Source organism: Gymnogyps californianus, chromosome 3 (assembly GCF_018139145.2).
Source record: "Gymnogyps californianus isolate 813 chromosome 3, ASM1813914v2, whole genome shotgun sequence".
NCBI lineage: Eukaryota > Metazoa > Chordata > Aves > Accipitriformes > Cathartidae > Gymnogyps > Gymnogyps californianus.
This window is the reverse complement of record NC_059473.1, coordinates 107,048,747-107,066,830: the sequence shown is the minus strand read 5'-3', so window position 1 is coordinate 107,066,830 and position 18,084 is coordinate 107,048,747. Positions and strand designations below refer to the sequence as shown.

Genomic DNA, 18,084 nt, shown 5'->3' with positions numbered 1-18,084 from the left:
TTCATGCTTATCTTCCGTTAGTTTTTGCAATGGGGAGAGGACAAGGGACAGGTTGCTTCAGTACTCTAAAACAAAGACAGATGTAGGATTCTGTCTAACAATGAGAACAGACTTTACAAATATGGTCAATGACAGGCCAATTAATTTCAAAACCAGCTTTTATGATCATCAGTTACAATGACTTTTTCCTCAGAAAGAGGGAATGTGTTTGTGAACAGATCTGTTAACCTAACAAGAAGGGCTTTAAACTTGGTTCATGGGTGTTAGGTACCCAAGTCAAGAGGTGAGCAAATGCTAAAACTGGAGAATGAATGCACAGGGAAAGACCACAAGAGGGACTTTCTTATTTCCACTCAGAGAGGAGGCCATAAATGTAGCTCAAGTATCTGCACAGTGAGAGACAGAGCCTGGGCAACAAAGAGAAAAGGGGACCACTTCCTGTGTAGTCACTGGCCTATGACATGGTTGGAAGCACAAAGACTTGCTGGGTAATAGGCACCATTGCAGCCCGGACACAGGCTGCTTAGGAAGGAGAGGCAAGGAAGAAAAAGAGGACCCCTCTTCTTCTTGGGTTGCCTTCTATGTGTAGGGGTCCTTGGCCACGTATGAGAATGTGAGGAATATGAGCTTATTGAAATGCTTTAGCTGGAGGGCCTAAATTTGCCTAAGTTCTGTCATAGGTGTCCAATGTACTATCTCTAGATTTTTTTTAAAGACATACAATCTTTTAATGTTACTCTGATGTGGGATTGTATTCTGTCCAAGAAACAGGGGTTCCACTTGTTTATGTTTTTCAGTAAAATTCTTTAAAATCATGATTACTAATAATGCCCGTCAGTTGAGATGTTAAATTCTTGAGATCATCAACAAAGAATCATAGTAAAAAAACCCCATTTTATATCATTTTTAAAGAATCAGGGTGGTCAGCTACCAACCTTTTCAGTCAGTATTCCTTTTCCTAAGATTTCCTTTATTTCCTTGGTAAATAAAGTTTCTAAGGAACAAATGAGATTTAGTGATGTTGCTCACGTAAGGGCAACACAGAAAAGTGACATAGCGTGTATTCCTTTTAATGGAGTTCACTTTCATAACTCTAGTGCTGTTGTTCCTAATGCCTCATCAAGGTTACAGTTTCCAAAATTCAACTGAAGCCTGGCTACGTTGTGGTTAATTATTGTCTTGCATGAAGAAAAACCTCACTTTCGCTTTAACTACAGCATTAATATGCAATATATTCATTTATTTTGGACTCCGCTATGTTCTGTTGAGCAGGAACTCCAGTGTTTTCGATCAGCCAAAACACAGAAATCAATACCGGTCTTCTATTCTAAATGAATACAAATTTGGCACGTACATGATTTTGCTTGTTTATTTTCAAAAAAACAATTGAAAAGTAGACAATACCATTACACTTTACTGCTTAAACTACACATTTCCCCTGCTACTCTGTCAACTACTTTATAGATGTATACATACGTTTGCTCTAAGTGGGCTGTAAAGGTTTATTACGTGTAAGTGGAAACACAGACACTATTTCTCACTATATTCATGTTACAGAATTCAACAAATACTTTCTAAAAATAAATGACAAAAATAACCAGACAGCAAAGCATTTGGGCAAGAACCATATCCATATCCATATGAATACAGTATACATATTGCACACTGTATTCATATTATTCACTTTAAGTTAAAATATGTGCTATGCCTCTGTGTGGAAATAATATGCCAACAATATACTAAATGCTGAATCTTAATAAAACTTTGACTTTGCTTAGAACAAGGGAGTATTTCCATTAAAATTAACCTAATATTATTTTATTAATCTAATGAATATATTTTTGGAATAGTGTTTTCCAGACACAAGTCATCCCTTTTACATGTAAAATAACACAAATGATGAGAACACAGTTTTATTTGTTCAGTAAAAACAGTACTTATTTCTTATATTATAAACCAGCCATCATCACCTGGTTCTGGTCGTTTTCCTTTTTTATAGTTAACTACCAACGAATATAGATACAAGCCAATAACAACAGTGCATGCATTTAGCATGCTTAATTTAGTGACGACCCCAAAATCTATTAAGGTTAACAGCAAAGCTCTTTTGAGCTATTCAAGATTTGTCTGTTGTTATGTAATGTAAAAAAAATAATAATTAAAGCTTAGCCATAAGCAGATCAAAATTAACTTACTAAAAATCTCAAACAGAACAACTAGAAATACCCCAAACTGAGCACTTTTCCCTATTAAAGCAGTTGACTTTTCAACAAAGTCCATGATCTCATAAAGACTTAAGAAAGTGAATTATATACAGATGAGGAGGAGAGTGGAATTCTAATGGGCTAAATGTACATGAAGCGATTTGTTTGTCATTCTCTATTAAACTGGAGATTAACATAATAATTGAATTTAATTGTAAGAGTTTTCCCTAGAAATCAATTACTGGTCAACATTTCAATCATATTAACAGAAGTCTCCAGGGCTGCCAATTTGAACTGACAAAATTTTATTATCATCCAAATATCACTGATACTTGTTTCTTCTTATTTCTGAAACCAAATCCCGCCTCATACTACATTTAATATTTTTTTAGTCTTTCTGTCAGTGTGGGCATCTGTAAAAAATGGGAGGAAGTTTGTAGGACTTGTCAGAGGAACTTAAATGCCTGAAACAGAGAAGGACCTAAATGATGTGCTCTTTTATTATGCATTAGAAATAAAATAATGCACAACAGCATTTAAAATACAGTGAGGGTAAGGAAAAAAAATTACACCAACAGCAGACAGTTTGGAACACAGATTCTTGCATTAAGACTTTATACAGCAGCTTTTTACAAGCTATTAAATCATACAGGAGTGACAGGAGTAAGGTTTCTTAATGCATCCAATGTATTTACCAGAACATAGAGTTTGGTAAAAGCCTTAATATGGGACTGGCTAGATCAAGAATGAGCTTTTTTGAAAATTCCACTTTTAGCGTAAAAAAACTCCGAGTAGGATGTGGAGGTGATGATAAGAGCAACCAGAGTTGTTATGGTTGTACTGAGAAATATATCTCAGCCCACATACAGAGAGTGTACTAGGAAGCATACAAAATTAAACCCCTTAATTATGAAGACAGCCTGCAAAATCTTCTTCAACAGTCTTTTCGTGTAGAATTACTTGTGCTAAACAGAAGTGGTTTTCAAACTCTCTGAAATTCCAAAATAGTTGAATTAAAAATGCACATACTTCGGCTTTCTCATATTTTAAAATTCTGATTGTTATTTTAGGATAAAATATTTTATATATCACCTTTTTTTTAAAGCAAAACTTTCAGAAGACATTTATAAAATATATTGAAAGTATTCTCACTCTGAATCCACATTACATGAGAAAATGAAATGACAATGAAATCTGACATTAATCAAAAGCATGAGAGTTATCCAGAACAGAATTCCAAAGCTCAGGTGTATTCCTGTTCCAGATAACTGTGCAAAAGGATCAGTGAAATAATGTCTGTGAGAGTGATCAAATGAATACCATCTTCCCTTAAAAAATGTGGCAGATCCACTCATTTGGCCATACTTTTAAGGAATTCATCATGTCACAATTAAGAGGTTACAGAACTGTGATAATTATGGATAGATACAACTAAAACCACTTTATTGAAACAAACCAGATCTGATTAAAAATCTTGTACATTCCTTCAAGATCTGCAGTTGCTGCAGTCGAAGGAATTGCATCTTAATGCCCTAAAATGACTCTTTTTTACATACTTGACTGGGTATTAGTATAAAAAAGTACATCCTCTTGTAAAAGATGGTGCTGTAATCTGATGATTTCAAGAAGACTTTATAGTTGTTTTTTTTAAACATTGATGCACATCTGTGGTTCAGCATATATGTATGCAAGAGACACACTGGCACTAAAAGCAAGATTTTTCAAAGGACTCAGATAATGGTTCATTATACTTTCACCGAACTCCAAAGAAAGCTTCTATTGATTTCAGTAGAAGCAGTGCTAGCTCAGTGCTTAATGCTTTAGAAAATAACACCTATGCTTAGTATGTTCATGTTTTAAATGCTGGCTTTCTCAGGATACTGCTATGCTTGAAACTTTTGCCTTTAGGTCATCTATTACAATCTGAGCCACAATCATAAGTAAAATTTCTGCCATACAACAGCTGTTCTAACTGAAATAAATATCTATCTGATCTAATCTATTTGTAATGCTCGTGACATTATAGCAGCTAACTGCAAAAATGGTTTTCTTAGTAGAGCTCTCAATGGACAGACTGCCTTTTCAGAAAACTTCAGCATAACTGGGATTAAGCATTAAACCACCATCACAGAGAGACTAGGGCTACATGCACATGTGGCCTGAAGCAAATGTTCCTCTGCAGGGAACTGTGTTCCTATAGGAAGACTGATAGGTCAACTAATTTCTCCTAAACCGTTGTAGGTTCAGCTATTACTTGGCAAGATAATGCAGTTATGGACGCCTACTCATGGCCATGGCACTCTCTCTGTAATATGAACCTATGGCTAATGTAAATCTGACAGAAGAAAGAAGACTTGCTACCTCCTCTGCTGAACAGACAGACTATGGCTTAAATTGGTTGTAGAAAAAGGCAGTGAGAGAAATGGAGGTAGGACAAAATCAAAGGCCAGCAGCTTAGCAGTGGTCATCCTCTAGCAGTGAAAATCCAAAGTGCGTTTTTTAGCCTTAGCTTATGTCAGGAATAGGTTATGCTTCCTCATCTCTGTGCCTGAGCAACAGCTTTGTGGTGTTGTAGCAACTCATTTTTCCATACAGAAAAGCAAGATGTAACAGTGACTTGAATGTTTAACAGTTTCCTACCTGTAGATTGTCCCAAGTATATTTTCACATATCTGAGGCAGATTCTTATTGGCAATCACAGTAATCAGGCTGGCACCATTCACCTTAGCGGAACTCTACTGGTTTACTGCAGCAAAGGGACTGACTTGGTTTTGATACAGTTTGTTAAAGGTTTTTTCTTTTCTGGTGATCTATAAATTCTGGAATTTTGCAGTTGAAAAAGGATTTTAATTAGAAATGTCAACAAGAGACATTACTGAGTACAAAACTCAGTTCTGAATCAATGATGCTTGGACTGGAATTATGTTTTTGTACCTGATTCTTATAAAGGAATCACAGGTGGAGAATAATAGGGAACACCAACTTTTGAAAACATAAAATAAAATATCAAAATTCCAAGGTAATATTACTCTATCGATTTGAAATTCCATGAAAGTAACTTCTTGACAGCTTAGTAGTTTCATCCTTATTTAAGTCTGTAAGATCCTCTGGAAAATAATAACAAAAATAGACTCACACCACATAGTTGTTATCTAAATATTCGGATTTATAAATAAAAATAAATATATTAAATATATATAAAAGTCTTTGGATTTACGCTTTCAATATGAATAATTTGTAATTTTAAGAATATACTATTTTTAGAAATATTGGTGTAGCTTCATGAAGTAAAATACAGAATATGTAAACAAGATTTTATTCAATAGCCTTGTAAATTGCTACATTCTCTTGCTTTTTTAAAAATTATAATAGGTGCATTGCTTGATTCTCACCTGGTATCTGAATTGTTGAATTATTAGTCATTTTTACAAACGTATTTACAATTAATCCATATGGTTCTCAGCATCTTTCTTTGGGTTGGAGAATGGTGGGTTTTTTGCATCAGTCTGAAAATGAATTAGAATCTAATAGCATTTCTAAAGATGACCAGTTAAATTGGAATTGTAATAAGCTTTCTCTACATAATGAAAAAAATCTAGAACTAAATTGTGTAATTAAACTGAGTGCTTCTGGTAACAAACTGAGAAGTATCTTTTAATGACCCTATAAATCTAACCTAATCTAACTGCTATTTAATATCTCACCTGAATTTAAGGAGGATATTCACTCTGCTTATTTGTTTCAGATATTAGTTCTGAAATTAGCATATGGTGGCATTTCCATTTTTAAAGGGATTCCTATATATAATTCTCTTTCATATATGCTTTGTTATCATCACGGAATATAAAATTAAGATAGCATTGCCAACTGTATTTAACATTTTTGCATTTTAAATATATTATTTGGAGCTCACAAGGATTACACTGTGATTAACCAATCCTGCTTTACTCATCCTCTCAGTTTACCATGAAGAATTAACAGATTCATAAGCTAGCAATGACAATGACTTCTTATTCAGGCTGCCCAATTCCTGCTAGATTTGTTTATTTAGGTGGACTTCTTTTGCTCAGTCTCAGAGGGTGATTTAGACTACCATTTCCCAAGCACCACTTAATTCCCAACGATGCCTAGAAACAAGGAGTGTGTTTGTTTTGACCGCAGAGTTACTGAGACACCCGAAGTCTTCTGAGCATCTCAGAAATCAGATAGTTGGAAGAGTCAGGTTAGCTGTGATAGGAAGACGAATGGAAAGATACCTAATCTCTGCTCAAGTCCCAGTGGGCACACAGTCTCTAAGATCTACTCTGATTATATCTAACTTGAGTTGCAGCAAGATCAATTCAAAATGCCACTGGAGAATGAGTAGAAAACACCTTTTGTGTAACGTTCCAAGAAGGAGACCCAGGAACTGAACTTTTTTTAGGCTGCCTGGATCTGAACATCACAAACTCTTCTTCAGTTTTCTCTAAATCCAAAATCTTCAATTGGACTTGTACTTTCCATGCTAAAAAATAGTTTCAGATAGGGCTAATTCCACACCTCCTTGCAGCTTGGCCACCATACAGTGGGAATACAAGGAACACACATCACTGTTCACATTCTCAGTTGCTTGTTGAACACTCAATTTTAAGCATATATAAAGGAATGTTGCTAAAATATGCATTGATGTTCAATGGCAAAAAAAAATTGTTTAGAAGCCATTTGAACTTTTATGTAAAGGAATTTCTCCAGCTGGCTCCTAATTTTGAAATCATGATGAGTTTATTGTTATCTCCAGTGGACTGAGAATAAAAGCCCAAATATATAAATTAATTCTGGCTCTTTCTGGAGCTGCTCAAAATATGGGAGCTATTTATCCATTTAATTTGGTGAAAATCTAGGTTTTTAATATGTCAGTGCAGTTTTGCGCAGTTCTTTCTTTTTGATCTCTCATCGTTATAAGGGATTTTACACATCATAGAAGCAAGTAGGTGATTTGAAATATACACATTACTCTTGATGTTATAAACCAATTATTGCTTATGACAGGTTAGGAAGTAGTATGTATGCATGCAGTCACTACTATATTGATATTTTATACAATATAGTCAACTGAACGCTTTTAAAGGCAAATTATGAGAAAATACTGCTTTCCTGGAGAGGTTTGAATCATGGAAGCAACCTATTCACTTCTGTATGTTTTCAATTAGTTCTAGTGAACCCTTTCAGAGGATTTTTAACAGAAATACTCATGTAAAATTAAGTAACCATCCAGAACAAACAGCAAGCAGTTGTAGGAATGAGGAAATTGCATAGATTATTTCTTGAGCTGCGGAGGAGGGATGAGAGGGAAGCATTACATGGATAAGTTTTATAAAGAAAACTTTAAAACCATAAATCTTTACTAGAAAAACAAGAGGTGAAAAACAAAACCTGTCAACAGAATGGATTCTGAAAGGATTTGTACAATAAACAATGTATGTTTCATGGAAAGCAACTTCGTCTTTCTCAGACAAGAATATTATGAATGGGTTAGAAATTAATTAAAACTGATGAACTGGTAAAATCTATGACAAGATATTACACGGAAATTTAAAAAGATTAATAGAAGAGAGGATATCAAAAAGTAACCAGGACCAGACACTTCATCAGAGATAGTCCATCAAGGAAAAAGGGAAAGAGATACAAAGCTGAGAAAGGATGTTGTGTAAATCACTTCTTCAAAATAATTACGTGATTTTTTTTGTTTTGTTTTAATCATCAATAACGTGGTTGTAGAGTCCTCAAGCACTTCATATAGATCATCCCGAAGAACATACAGTGTGTAGAGGGAAATGTTAAAGTCTGGAACAGGAAGATAGTGAACTAAGATACTGTAAGATATGTTACTCTCATATATGTCATCTTTCATAAGTGTGGAACACTGCTCGTGCTCACAGGTGAAAACAGAGATTGGCCAGAGCAACCAATACTGAAAAAGAATTCATTGTTGCTTAAAAAACAGAAAAGGAATTGATTAATTGCATTTAACTATTGTTTCTTTTTTAAGGAATTTTAATCATGGTGTTTTAGCAGCACAATATTTGTGGAAAGAAAATTGAAATGGGAATCCTATAGAAACAAAGCTCCAGGTTTGCATACACGATTATTCCCAACAATTATTTTTGCATTTATCCAGGAACAGACATAATCAACAAGCAATGCTGAGCCACAATGAGCCAGTCTGGCTTACATGTTCAGCATCAAGAATCTCACTATAGAGAATGGTTTGTTGTTAACTCTTAGGAAAATAAGTAAATGTTAAAAATGCATACAAAAAGTTAAAACATCCACAGAAGCAGATACATGTTAACTGAAATATAAAGAGGGAAAATATGGGATAATTGCATCATACATTTGTGTTCATTATAAACTGTTTTTGGATTTCCAATAATGTTCACGACATGTATTTAAGTGAAATATTATTACAACAATTGTGAAAAAAATTTTTTGTTGTTATTTTTAATGTATATTCTTCACAGGAGGAATTTGTATCATTCCAGGAACATGAATTTTACTGCTAACACTTATCTTAGCACAATACGTTCATATCCCTGTCCTCAACAAATATATATTATATTTTTATTTCCAGGGTTTATTTGTCTGTCAAGATCAGTCATTGAGTTACAGAACAAAATGGGAAGAAGTTTGCTAGAAGTACTTACCTTTAAGCACAGAAGATAACCATGCAGCAAAACTTCTTGATTATTCTGTTATGATTGAGTGGAGTCCAACTTCTGACCTATTTTAATTTTTGCAGTAATTCATATTAAACACCTTTTTTTGTCCAAGCAAAGTAAATAGTTTCATCAAACTAGGTTATTCAGCTGTATGAGGAGTATGTAACCATGTCTCCTCACTATACACCAACTGCAGGTATTTCAGTGACACTGCAGTAGATGATTTTCCCCCTGCATGTTTTTTTCATTCTCCTGAGAGCTCTTCCTTCTTGTGACGCAGATTCCTCTTCTCTGTCTTCTGCCGTCCATGTAACAAGTACAAAGTTTTAAGATGTCAAAACAGTTAGCCCAACTTTTCTACAGCTGACAGTAAAATGTATTACAGTCACTCTTTCCTCTGTCCACTACCAAAAACTATTGCAATATCCTTCTCAGTCCTTCTGTGGAAGAAGACTGAAGACCCCAAAGATCCAAATCATGCTAAAATCCAAAATCATCCTATCAAGATGTTTCTGCATTAATTTAACAATCATATCCAAGACTCAGATGAGTCAAGATAATTTTCTTTGGAAAGAACTGTTTGAGGAGAGGGAAGAATATTGAGAAAGTAACTTATAAAAGACAATATTGAAAAAACATGGAATAAAATCCCATAGTACTGACAAGACTACTCTGAAGGGTCAAAGAATTAGTAAGGGATCTGGAAAAAGAGCTAGCCTTTTATTTTTGAAGACTGTCTACACTGTAAAAAACTCAAAAAAAAAAAAAAAAAGAAAAATTACTTCACTTGAGCATCATTAATTGGTCTTGCACTGTTTAGGATGTTCCAGGTGAGACAGAGAGGCTTGCTGGGATTTGTGGGACATGATTGAACTTCTAGTTATGATTGAGAGGACTTCACTGCCTATCTTCCTCCATTGCAATGCTTACTTTTATTACCAACCTCATGGAAATACTTTTTAACAGCACTTTTTCTGCCTTTCAACTGCCTTCCTGCCCTACTTCTATTGCATTTTTATTGCCCCCATCTGTCCAAATTATGCCATCAGCGACTGTAATATTTTTTATAGAAAGAAAATATAGATATTTCTAGCACATGGATTTAACATAAGTTTCCTTGCTATAATTGTTTGTAAATAGACTCATTATATCAGGATCACTGAATTTCACAGTTTCTCGGGAGACTCCTTTTTGTAAGCATTTGCAGCTTGAAATATGGCTTAAAGATAGCTGAAAGGGGAACAATATTGTGAGGAGGATTTCTTCCTGCTTTATTGCATTCTTTCTGTAATTTAACACTGCTGCCGTTTTCAGAAGAAATTAATAGAAAAAATCACACAACATGGGCAGTATAAAATTCAAAAGCACCTTTGAACATACCATTGCACCTTAGCATTTCTTTTCATAAACTGTGTAAGGACAGAATCTTCTCAGAAATACAATTCTTCTTATAGAAACACCAAACATGAAGAACGTGTACAGGATAAGGTTAAGAACAACTCTGTCAAAGACAAGATCCTAATGACCCTCAACAGTAAACAGAACCAAGCCACATTTAAATAAGAATGGCTGAAATGACATAGTGCAATCCAACACCTGCCATGAATCTTGCCCAATCATTTATGAATAAAAATGAATTTCCAGCTGCAGTTATGGTCCTCCAAAAGAAAGAATTTTTATGGACAATCTAACCTACCAGTGACAACCTTCAATTTTCTGGATACTGAAATGCCAGTTCTTTTTCTACGGCTTGAAATAATCTATGTAATGTTAAGTTGCATCTCATTCATGCTGCTCTTGATATCCTTCTGAAAAGAAGGACATTAAAAGCAGCATTTATGTTTTGAAGGAAGAAAGAAAATAGTGGAGTCAAAAGATTTTTCACTGCTGGAGAGTGACCGCAGTGCTTTGCATCCTGCTGACGTGGTTTACAACAAACCTGAATGTATGCAACTAAGTGAGAGAAAATTAAGATATGGAAACACACATATAGAGACTTAAGCACTGTAATCAGGATTTTAATTGAATGCCTCTCCTGGAGGTTTCAGATAGGTTAAACCACAGCTGGAAGAAATATTAATATCTTTTGTGTGATATTGGTCTAGAAGATTGTTGGATTCAAATGAGAAAAGATCATTGCACAAGCAAAGAATTGTCCCTTAATTTTAAGATTGTTAGATTGTAAAAGAACAACAAGTTTTGAGATTTAATAATAAATACTTCAGAAATTGAATCAGCTACAGCACCAGCTAATCTCCACCCTTGCTATACTTAATTTTAACTATATATTATCTGCTTTTTATATGGATAATAAATAGGATCATTGAATAGTTGGTCAAACAGTCATATAATTTCTTGAAGAGTTCATGTGAGAAAATACTGTATGCATACTCAATATGAATTATTAATCCCTCCCTGATGCCCAGTAATTTTTCAGGAAGAATCAATTTTTTTCTGAAGAACTGCATTCCTTCTCAGAAGTGCAGGAGCAATAGCATCACCATTACAAAATCTTTTTTGTTACCTCATCAGTCTGAAGAGACAATTGGAAGGGTCCTAAATGACTAAGCAATCCTGCAAACCTCATTAGAATCCCAGAGATCTGGAAATTTAGAAGAGCTGATTCAACACCTGTGCTGGGACTCCCGCTCCTTGCAAGCTATGCTAATGCAATGCCGTGATCCAGTGCTCTTGCTATTGTAAACATCTTTATGAGGTCCCTGCAAATCCGAACGTACCAGATCAAGCTTGCATCTGTACTAAACTGTGTAAATATGTTTTTAATTGGAGAAGCCTTACACTTTTAATCTATACATTCCCATGCCACTGGTCCAGTTCAGTTAGGAGTATGGATCTAGGTATTCAGCAAATAATGTGTTTTTATATAACAGTATAGAGGTGTTTTAAATTGCAACTTAAATCAAAACCAATTTATCTTCTCTGTCTTCATACCACAAAATATCTCCTTTAGAAGAAAGTATCTGCTTTAGAATGAGCACAATCATTCTTTGGACTCCACTCACTGATTCTAATGGGAGCTTAGTCACCACAATGCTAACAGACACCCACATTTAGACAACTATACCAGGAATCTTGATCTTAAATTTAAAACCACCTAATGGGAAGTGCACCCTCAGATCTGAGAAAATAATTGACTTGAGAGAATTTTACTCACCAGTAGAAAGTGAAAATCTGCCGTTTAGTTTTGAGAATTTAAGACTATCACAAACTTTCCTCTCACTTTTATGCTGAGTCTTCAAAGTCTTCCAGTGTTAACAAGGACAATCCCAATTTACAATTAACAATGTAAGAGCAAAATATTTCTTCTTTGAAAACAGAACCGTTGGGTAAAACATAACAAATTTACCTTATGTGAGTGGAAAATAAGCTTTCTGGAAGAAAATGTTCAAGGTGGAGTAAGGAATCTCCACAGAAATTGTTTTCCAATGGTAAAATGTATTCATTTCCAGTTTGTTATAATCAAGGTCAACTTCCAATTTTGCAACTGTCATAACACGCTCACACATTGTTATTACGTAGTCATTGACATACAAATATTGATGTGATGATGAAGCTTTCAGAAGCCATTGGTGTACTGAAGTGTACTCAGATCCTTAGTCATGGAGCACATCAATTTGATGCAATTATTAAACATACAAATTATCTAAAAATTTGTTATTTTACTGATGAAATGGCTCCAGGATTTAAATTATTCATTACTTACCCCTGTTCTTTGAACTTCCAAGAAAATTGCTCTTTGAAATGATTTCTCCCACACTGCCAACTCGCTGCCCAGCTCTACATTGAAATAATGACTCTTGCCATGTCCAACCATAACACTGAAACAATATGGCCTCTGGTCTTCAAGATCAAAGTCCTGATGAATACCTAAATACAAGTTTGCTTGTAGCCAGCAATCATCAGCAAGCCAGAGCTGAAAGACATGTTTCAGTATGTGATTCTTCATCTAGCAAAAACAAACAGTTAAAGCAACATTGTCTTCTGTAAGTGATGGGTACTTGGATATGTTATATCATTATGTTAATAATTACCTTGAAGAAATGTTCTGAGAATTAAGTAATAATTTCAAAGACAACTTCTCTCTTTGCTTCTTATTCACTTTACCCTGTATCATGTAATCCAAACTACTTCTGCAGTTCCAAAATACTGTCAAAGTTACCTAAGCAATACATACATAATTTAAAAGGAGTTTGTAGCAATATATTGTTTACAGTGTAAAGGAAGGAAATCCCTTAATTGTTTGAATACAGTTCAAGAGCTGTGTACCAGCGTTACAGGAGAATACAACTACTCTGTTCTAATTGGGTTCCAGTATGCTAAACACCAAGGAATGCAGTAATTTATCACCCAAGGGCTAATTCTGGAAATGACAACGTGAGCTTTCAAATGTCCCCTAATAGCTGCCAATGCTGCTCTGCAACTACAAGGGGAGTGAAGTGAGAGATGAAGAGAAACTTCACGTTAATCTTTCATAATAACAGAATGTTTTGTAAATGAACAAATTCTTACAAGAAACTTCCCAATCTTTCAAGACTTCCGTGATTAGCATAAATACAGAGAAAAAGAAAACTAAATAAAAAAGCTACTGCTTATATATCTGAGTACTTTCACTGACTGAATTTCCAAATTACACATTTTTTTTAAATTTCTATTTATCAGATAGGACCTTTTCCTATCTCCATTTCTCTATGATGGCATGGGGCAGAAAAGATTGAAAGAACAAAAAAAGTAATTTGCAAAGAGAATGTTATTTCTTATTTTCTAAAGTCATCTGCAAACAGAATTTTCTTCCTCTAGCACTCCAGGTTAGGTTTAGGAGACTTAACTCTAGTCAAGGAGATCTGAGGTAAAAAGCAGTCATGTTTGACTGGACTTAAGTGGCTTTGAAAAGACCAGAATGCAGCTTTGCAGAGGTACCCAAGTCCTAGAATCTTGTAGTCACGATAAGCCTCATAAAGATTTAGAATTTATTTTTCCAGAACCTCTAATAGTCCATCATAGCGTACTGAGGCTATAGTTGAAACTCCACGCACATTACAACAAACAAACAACTGGAATTTGAGCATCCAAATGTAATGTAAAATGTTCCAATACATGTAAAATAAATGCTTAAATGTTCAGGGTCTTGTGTCCCTCCTGTTCTAAATGCACACACAACTGTCCTTGCAGGGCAGCAGTGAAGATCCACTTTTTAGTAACGAAAAGCAGAGGAAACAAATGCTCTGCTAGCACAGCCTCCTCTGTGTACTGCTCTCATATTCACAAACAGGATCAAAATACTCAGATGGAAACTGAACATTTTGCTTGTGCTGGTGACTTACTGAGTAACACAAAGCTAGCAAATCTAACCTTATGCAATTTACTCGTCTAGTCTCTTGAGCTACGGATGTTTTGCGGGGCACCTCAGAAGCAGCACATAATGCCACCAGGGTACACAGCACTTTGTTGTCAAAAACGGCCCTGCAGCTATCCGAGGAGAGAACAGTCTTGAGCAAGTTCAAAGTTATTTTACGATGCTCCTTTGGACTGCTGAAAAGGAGGCTGAACAAAATACCTGCATATCATCTGGTGTTCAGCAGCTATGGAGTGACAAGTATTACATCTACATCTGCTTCAAGACTCAGTGCTGCTCATCCTGGCTCATAGACTACTATATTAATATTTTTTACTTTGCATGTGAAAATGTCATGTGTGAAAAATACCAGGCAATAAAAGAAAATAAAATGCTTTTAAGACAGGTGGCTTTTAAAAATGCATCTAATAGTCTCACCCCTGAAAAATACAAGTTTTCAGTAACAGTTCCAGTAAATGTGGAGTATGAGGCAAGGTATAGGAACAAACATATGAGATAAGAGAGATCACATTTTCAATCATCTCATTGTTAACACTAAACATCCATGAATATGCAAGCGCATGACATATATATGAACTTTAATTCACATATTTGCATATGCATGTTTGTATATGCAGTGTGTATTTATATGTATACACACACACAAATCTAAAACATAGCAAACATTTTGTTTTAAAATGTCATTTCCATATTGGGTTCTTATTTTCCATATTGGGTTCTTATTTTCCATGTTTAACTCCTGTGTCATAATAAACATAGATGAGAAGCTTACAATTAGGTGAGTAACAAGCACATCTCGCCTTAAAATCCATCTTTCGTGGGAAGATATAATAGCACTCTCCACCACAGCTTTGCACTAGTTCTAACTAGTTAGAACTTAAGAACAAACTTAAGAACACCCTCCCCAAACAGCAGTTTTTACAAGATAAACTCCATCTTTCAGTCTGCAATGTAGAAACCTTAATCTCTTAAGATTTTTTCCTATCTTTTTGGATTTGCTCAGTTTGCCTTATTGTCATTATAGCAAAGAATCAACAAAAAAGAGGTTAAAGTGTTGAATTTGAGCTTTTGCACTTTAGCTAACGTATTCATGAAGACTGGCAATTAAGCATTAATTTATTAAAATGTCAAGAACATTAAAGAGTTGAATCTCGGGTATTTTATTTCCCACTTCTTTTTCTTAATGAAAAAGTATCACAGAATTTGCTTTAAGGATAGATTATCCTCGAAATTACCAGGATATTCAAGGAAAGACTGACTTTCAAATTAGTAGTAACATTTAAAGGAGAAAAAAACAAAACCAAAACCCAAACCACAGCAAAATCTTTTCAAAAGGCATAATGAGTATATATTTCATTGGTGCCTGACTTATTTATCAGGAAAAAGTAAATTTTAAAAAAAGATTAAGGAGACTAAATAAATAATCTGGGACAGAACCTCTGCTCTTTGCTGCTGTCTCAATGACAGGCAGGACCTGAAGTTGCCAATGTGTACCCAGCTGGCGACATGGTCAGATCAAAATAATGCTATGCCTACAAGAATACGGCTGTGCTCCTGCATCCTGCACCCCGGAGCTGAGCTCAAGTCCTGAACTCCAGGATTGCTATTTTCCTGGCATGGCACTGGCCAAGACCCTTCCCTCTCCCCACTTTTGCCAGAGAAGGGAACTTTCCTCCCCTGCCCAGTGACAACAGGCTACAACAGAGAAAAAACAGGCAGCGATGGGCTGCAAAATTGGCAGCTGACATCAGTGGAAGCTCTTTTAGCAGCCAGTTAATGGTACTGACACCTCTGTAAAATGCAGATGTCAGCTCATATTTGAGAGATATTTTTTCTAGATTTCTATCAAATTCCATGTGCTCCTTGCTCTGTTGGTTGTAACTTCATCATGCTTTCAATTTTTTATTTTTTATTTTTTTTTTAAATCACAGTCAACAAAATTGGTGTAGGAAACATGCCCATATTGTTGAAAATCAGTTTGGGACAATTAGTTTGAGCAGTCAGGACACAGAAACTCCCTGCCATCCCATTGCTTGAAGAACTTGGTCATTTAGCGCTATAGAGAACTCCCCTCTATGCTGAACAGGGCAGTAAAGGGGAATGGAGTGTTATTGTCAGGTCTACAATTTTTGTTTTCTTTTTTTTTCCCTTTTCCTCCTGTAAATTGTCCTGAATAACTGTGTTGCATCAGAAAAAAAAAAAAACAAACCAAAAAACAAAACAAAACCAACCCCAAAAAACTTAAGCAGCTCTCCTTTGGCACAATGTTAAGTCAGGATCTGTACAGGTAACAGAGCACCAACCCTCCTTCTCCACAACATTAGTACATGGTCAAAGGAGGAACAGTAGAGAGTAGAACAGCAGCTGGTGAGAACTAAACCTGATTTGTAATTTTTCAGTGAAACAGCATTTTATCTGAAACAACTGATTCCCCCCCCCGATAGTATGTTTAGTTTTACTCTCTTAGGCAAGTAGGCTCTCATCTGGTCTTACCTCACCTGCAAAGCAGTTTTTGCTTAGCTGGTAGAGAACTAAATTTATCTATCTGATGCAACTTATTAGAAAATATCTTCTGTAAGCCAATTATTTAAACAGACTGCTAAGGTTTTATCCAAAATCATTGCTTGGGACAAGCTAAACAGAAAACATGACACTGTCTCTAGGTGGTGGGAAAAAATGAAGAATTCTATGGTACACAAATGCACCATGTTGCCCTTTGTAAGGTAAAACCTACTATAATATTTGCACATATGTCCTAAAAAGGACATAATTTTATACTTCCAATCACTGAAATTAAATAAAAGTATCTTTATATAGATCAGGAATTACAGCAAAAGCATTCTTCACCACATTCACTTAAAAATCCGAGCCACTAAGAAAAAAGCAATATCCAGCTTCTTTATGCTTAGCTATGTGTCTCACCTGTATTTCATACAACCAGCTCTAACACTGAAAAATTTCTTCAGTATGGAAGCATGTTAGTAACTTGCTCACTTGGAGCTTAATCCACTTTCCATATTCTCTTGTACTTGCATAGCTAATGCACTAGCCATTACAAATAGTTTTTTTTAACAACAGATGAACTATTTGAATGTTAGCTACTCCTAGTTAAGAATCACTTGAGCTTATCATTAACAGGAAGAGGCAAGCTTGCTTTACTAAATAATATCATTGTAATCGTTAGGAAACCTACCTTGTGAATTTTAAATAGAACCTCACAGAGGTTATAGATTTTTTCAGCTCGTACCCAGTCTAGTGTGCTTACCTATAATATCAAAAGAAAATATTAACAACACATTCTTTATTCTAAAATCATGTACAGATGAAAAAAATTGAAAAGATTTCACCCATCATTATTCTGCTGGATGCTCTAAATACAGGTACGTTACTACATTTAATACACAGCATTTAGAAAAGACTGTCAAATAGCATTCAATTTTTACAGAAACAGCATCTACAGGAGTCTTACTATAATTAAAAGGTATTAAATAATTTCATTGATGTTTTTCCCTATTATTACTACAGTATGATGGAAACCTCTTTGTAATCTCTGTGGTGAGTTACATAAACATAATTTCCAATATGCTAACACAGAGAACCCAGTCTCAAACCCAGAGTCTCAGGTCTCAATGTCTCATGAACCCAGAGTCTTCATGTCTCAATTTAAAAAAAAAAAAAATCTTACAATCAACAGACCAGGATGCATTCCTAAATTCAGATTTGAGTTTACATACACTAGGGCACCAATAACTTAAATACTTATATTAAAACCTGAAAAGGACTATGTGACTGCAATATTTGAAATTAA

At 35.0% G+C, this 18,084-nt stretch overlaps 1 protein-coding gene across 1 annotated transcript in view; it reads right to left on the bottom strand.

The window, feature by feature from the left end:
• The window catches only part of SNTG2 (syntrophin gamma 2), a 303,349-nt gene that overhangs the window by 20,539 nt on the left and 264,726 nt on the right, over nt 1-18,084 (bottom strand). Inside the window, exons 13-14 of the mRNA XM_050894130.1 lie at nt 17,470-17,541; nt 12,627-12,869 (exon numbers count right to left, since the gene is read on the bottom strand). Of these exons, the coding sequence (XP_050750087.1) occupies nt 12,627-12,869; nt 17,470-17,541 (315 nt within the window). The remainder of the gene's footprint in view (nt 1-12,626; nt 12,870-17,469; nt 17,542-18,084) is intronic.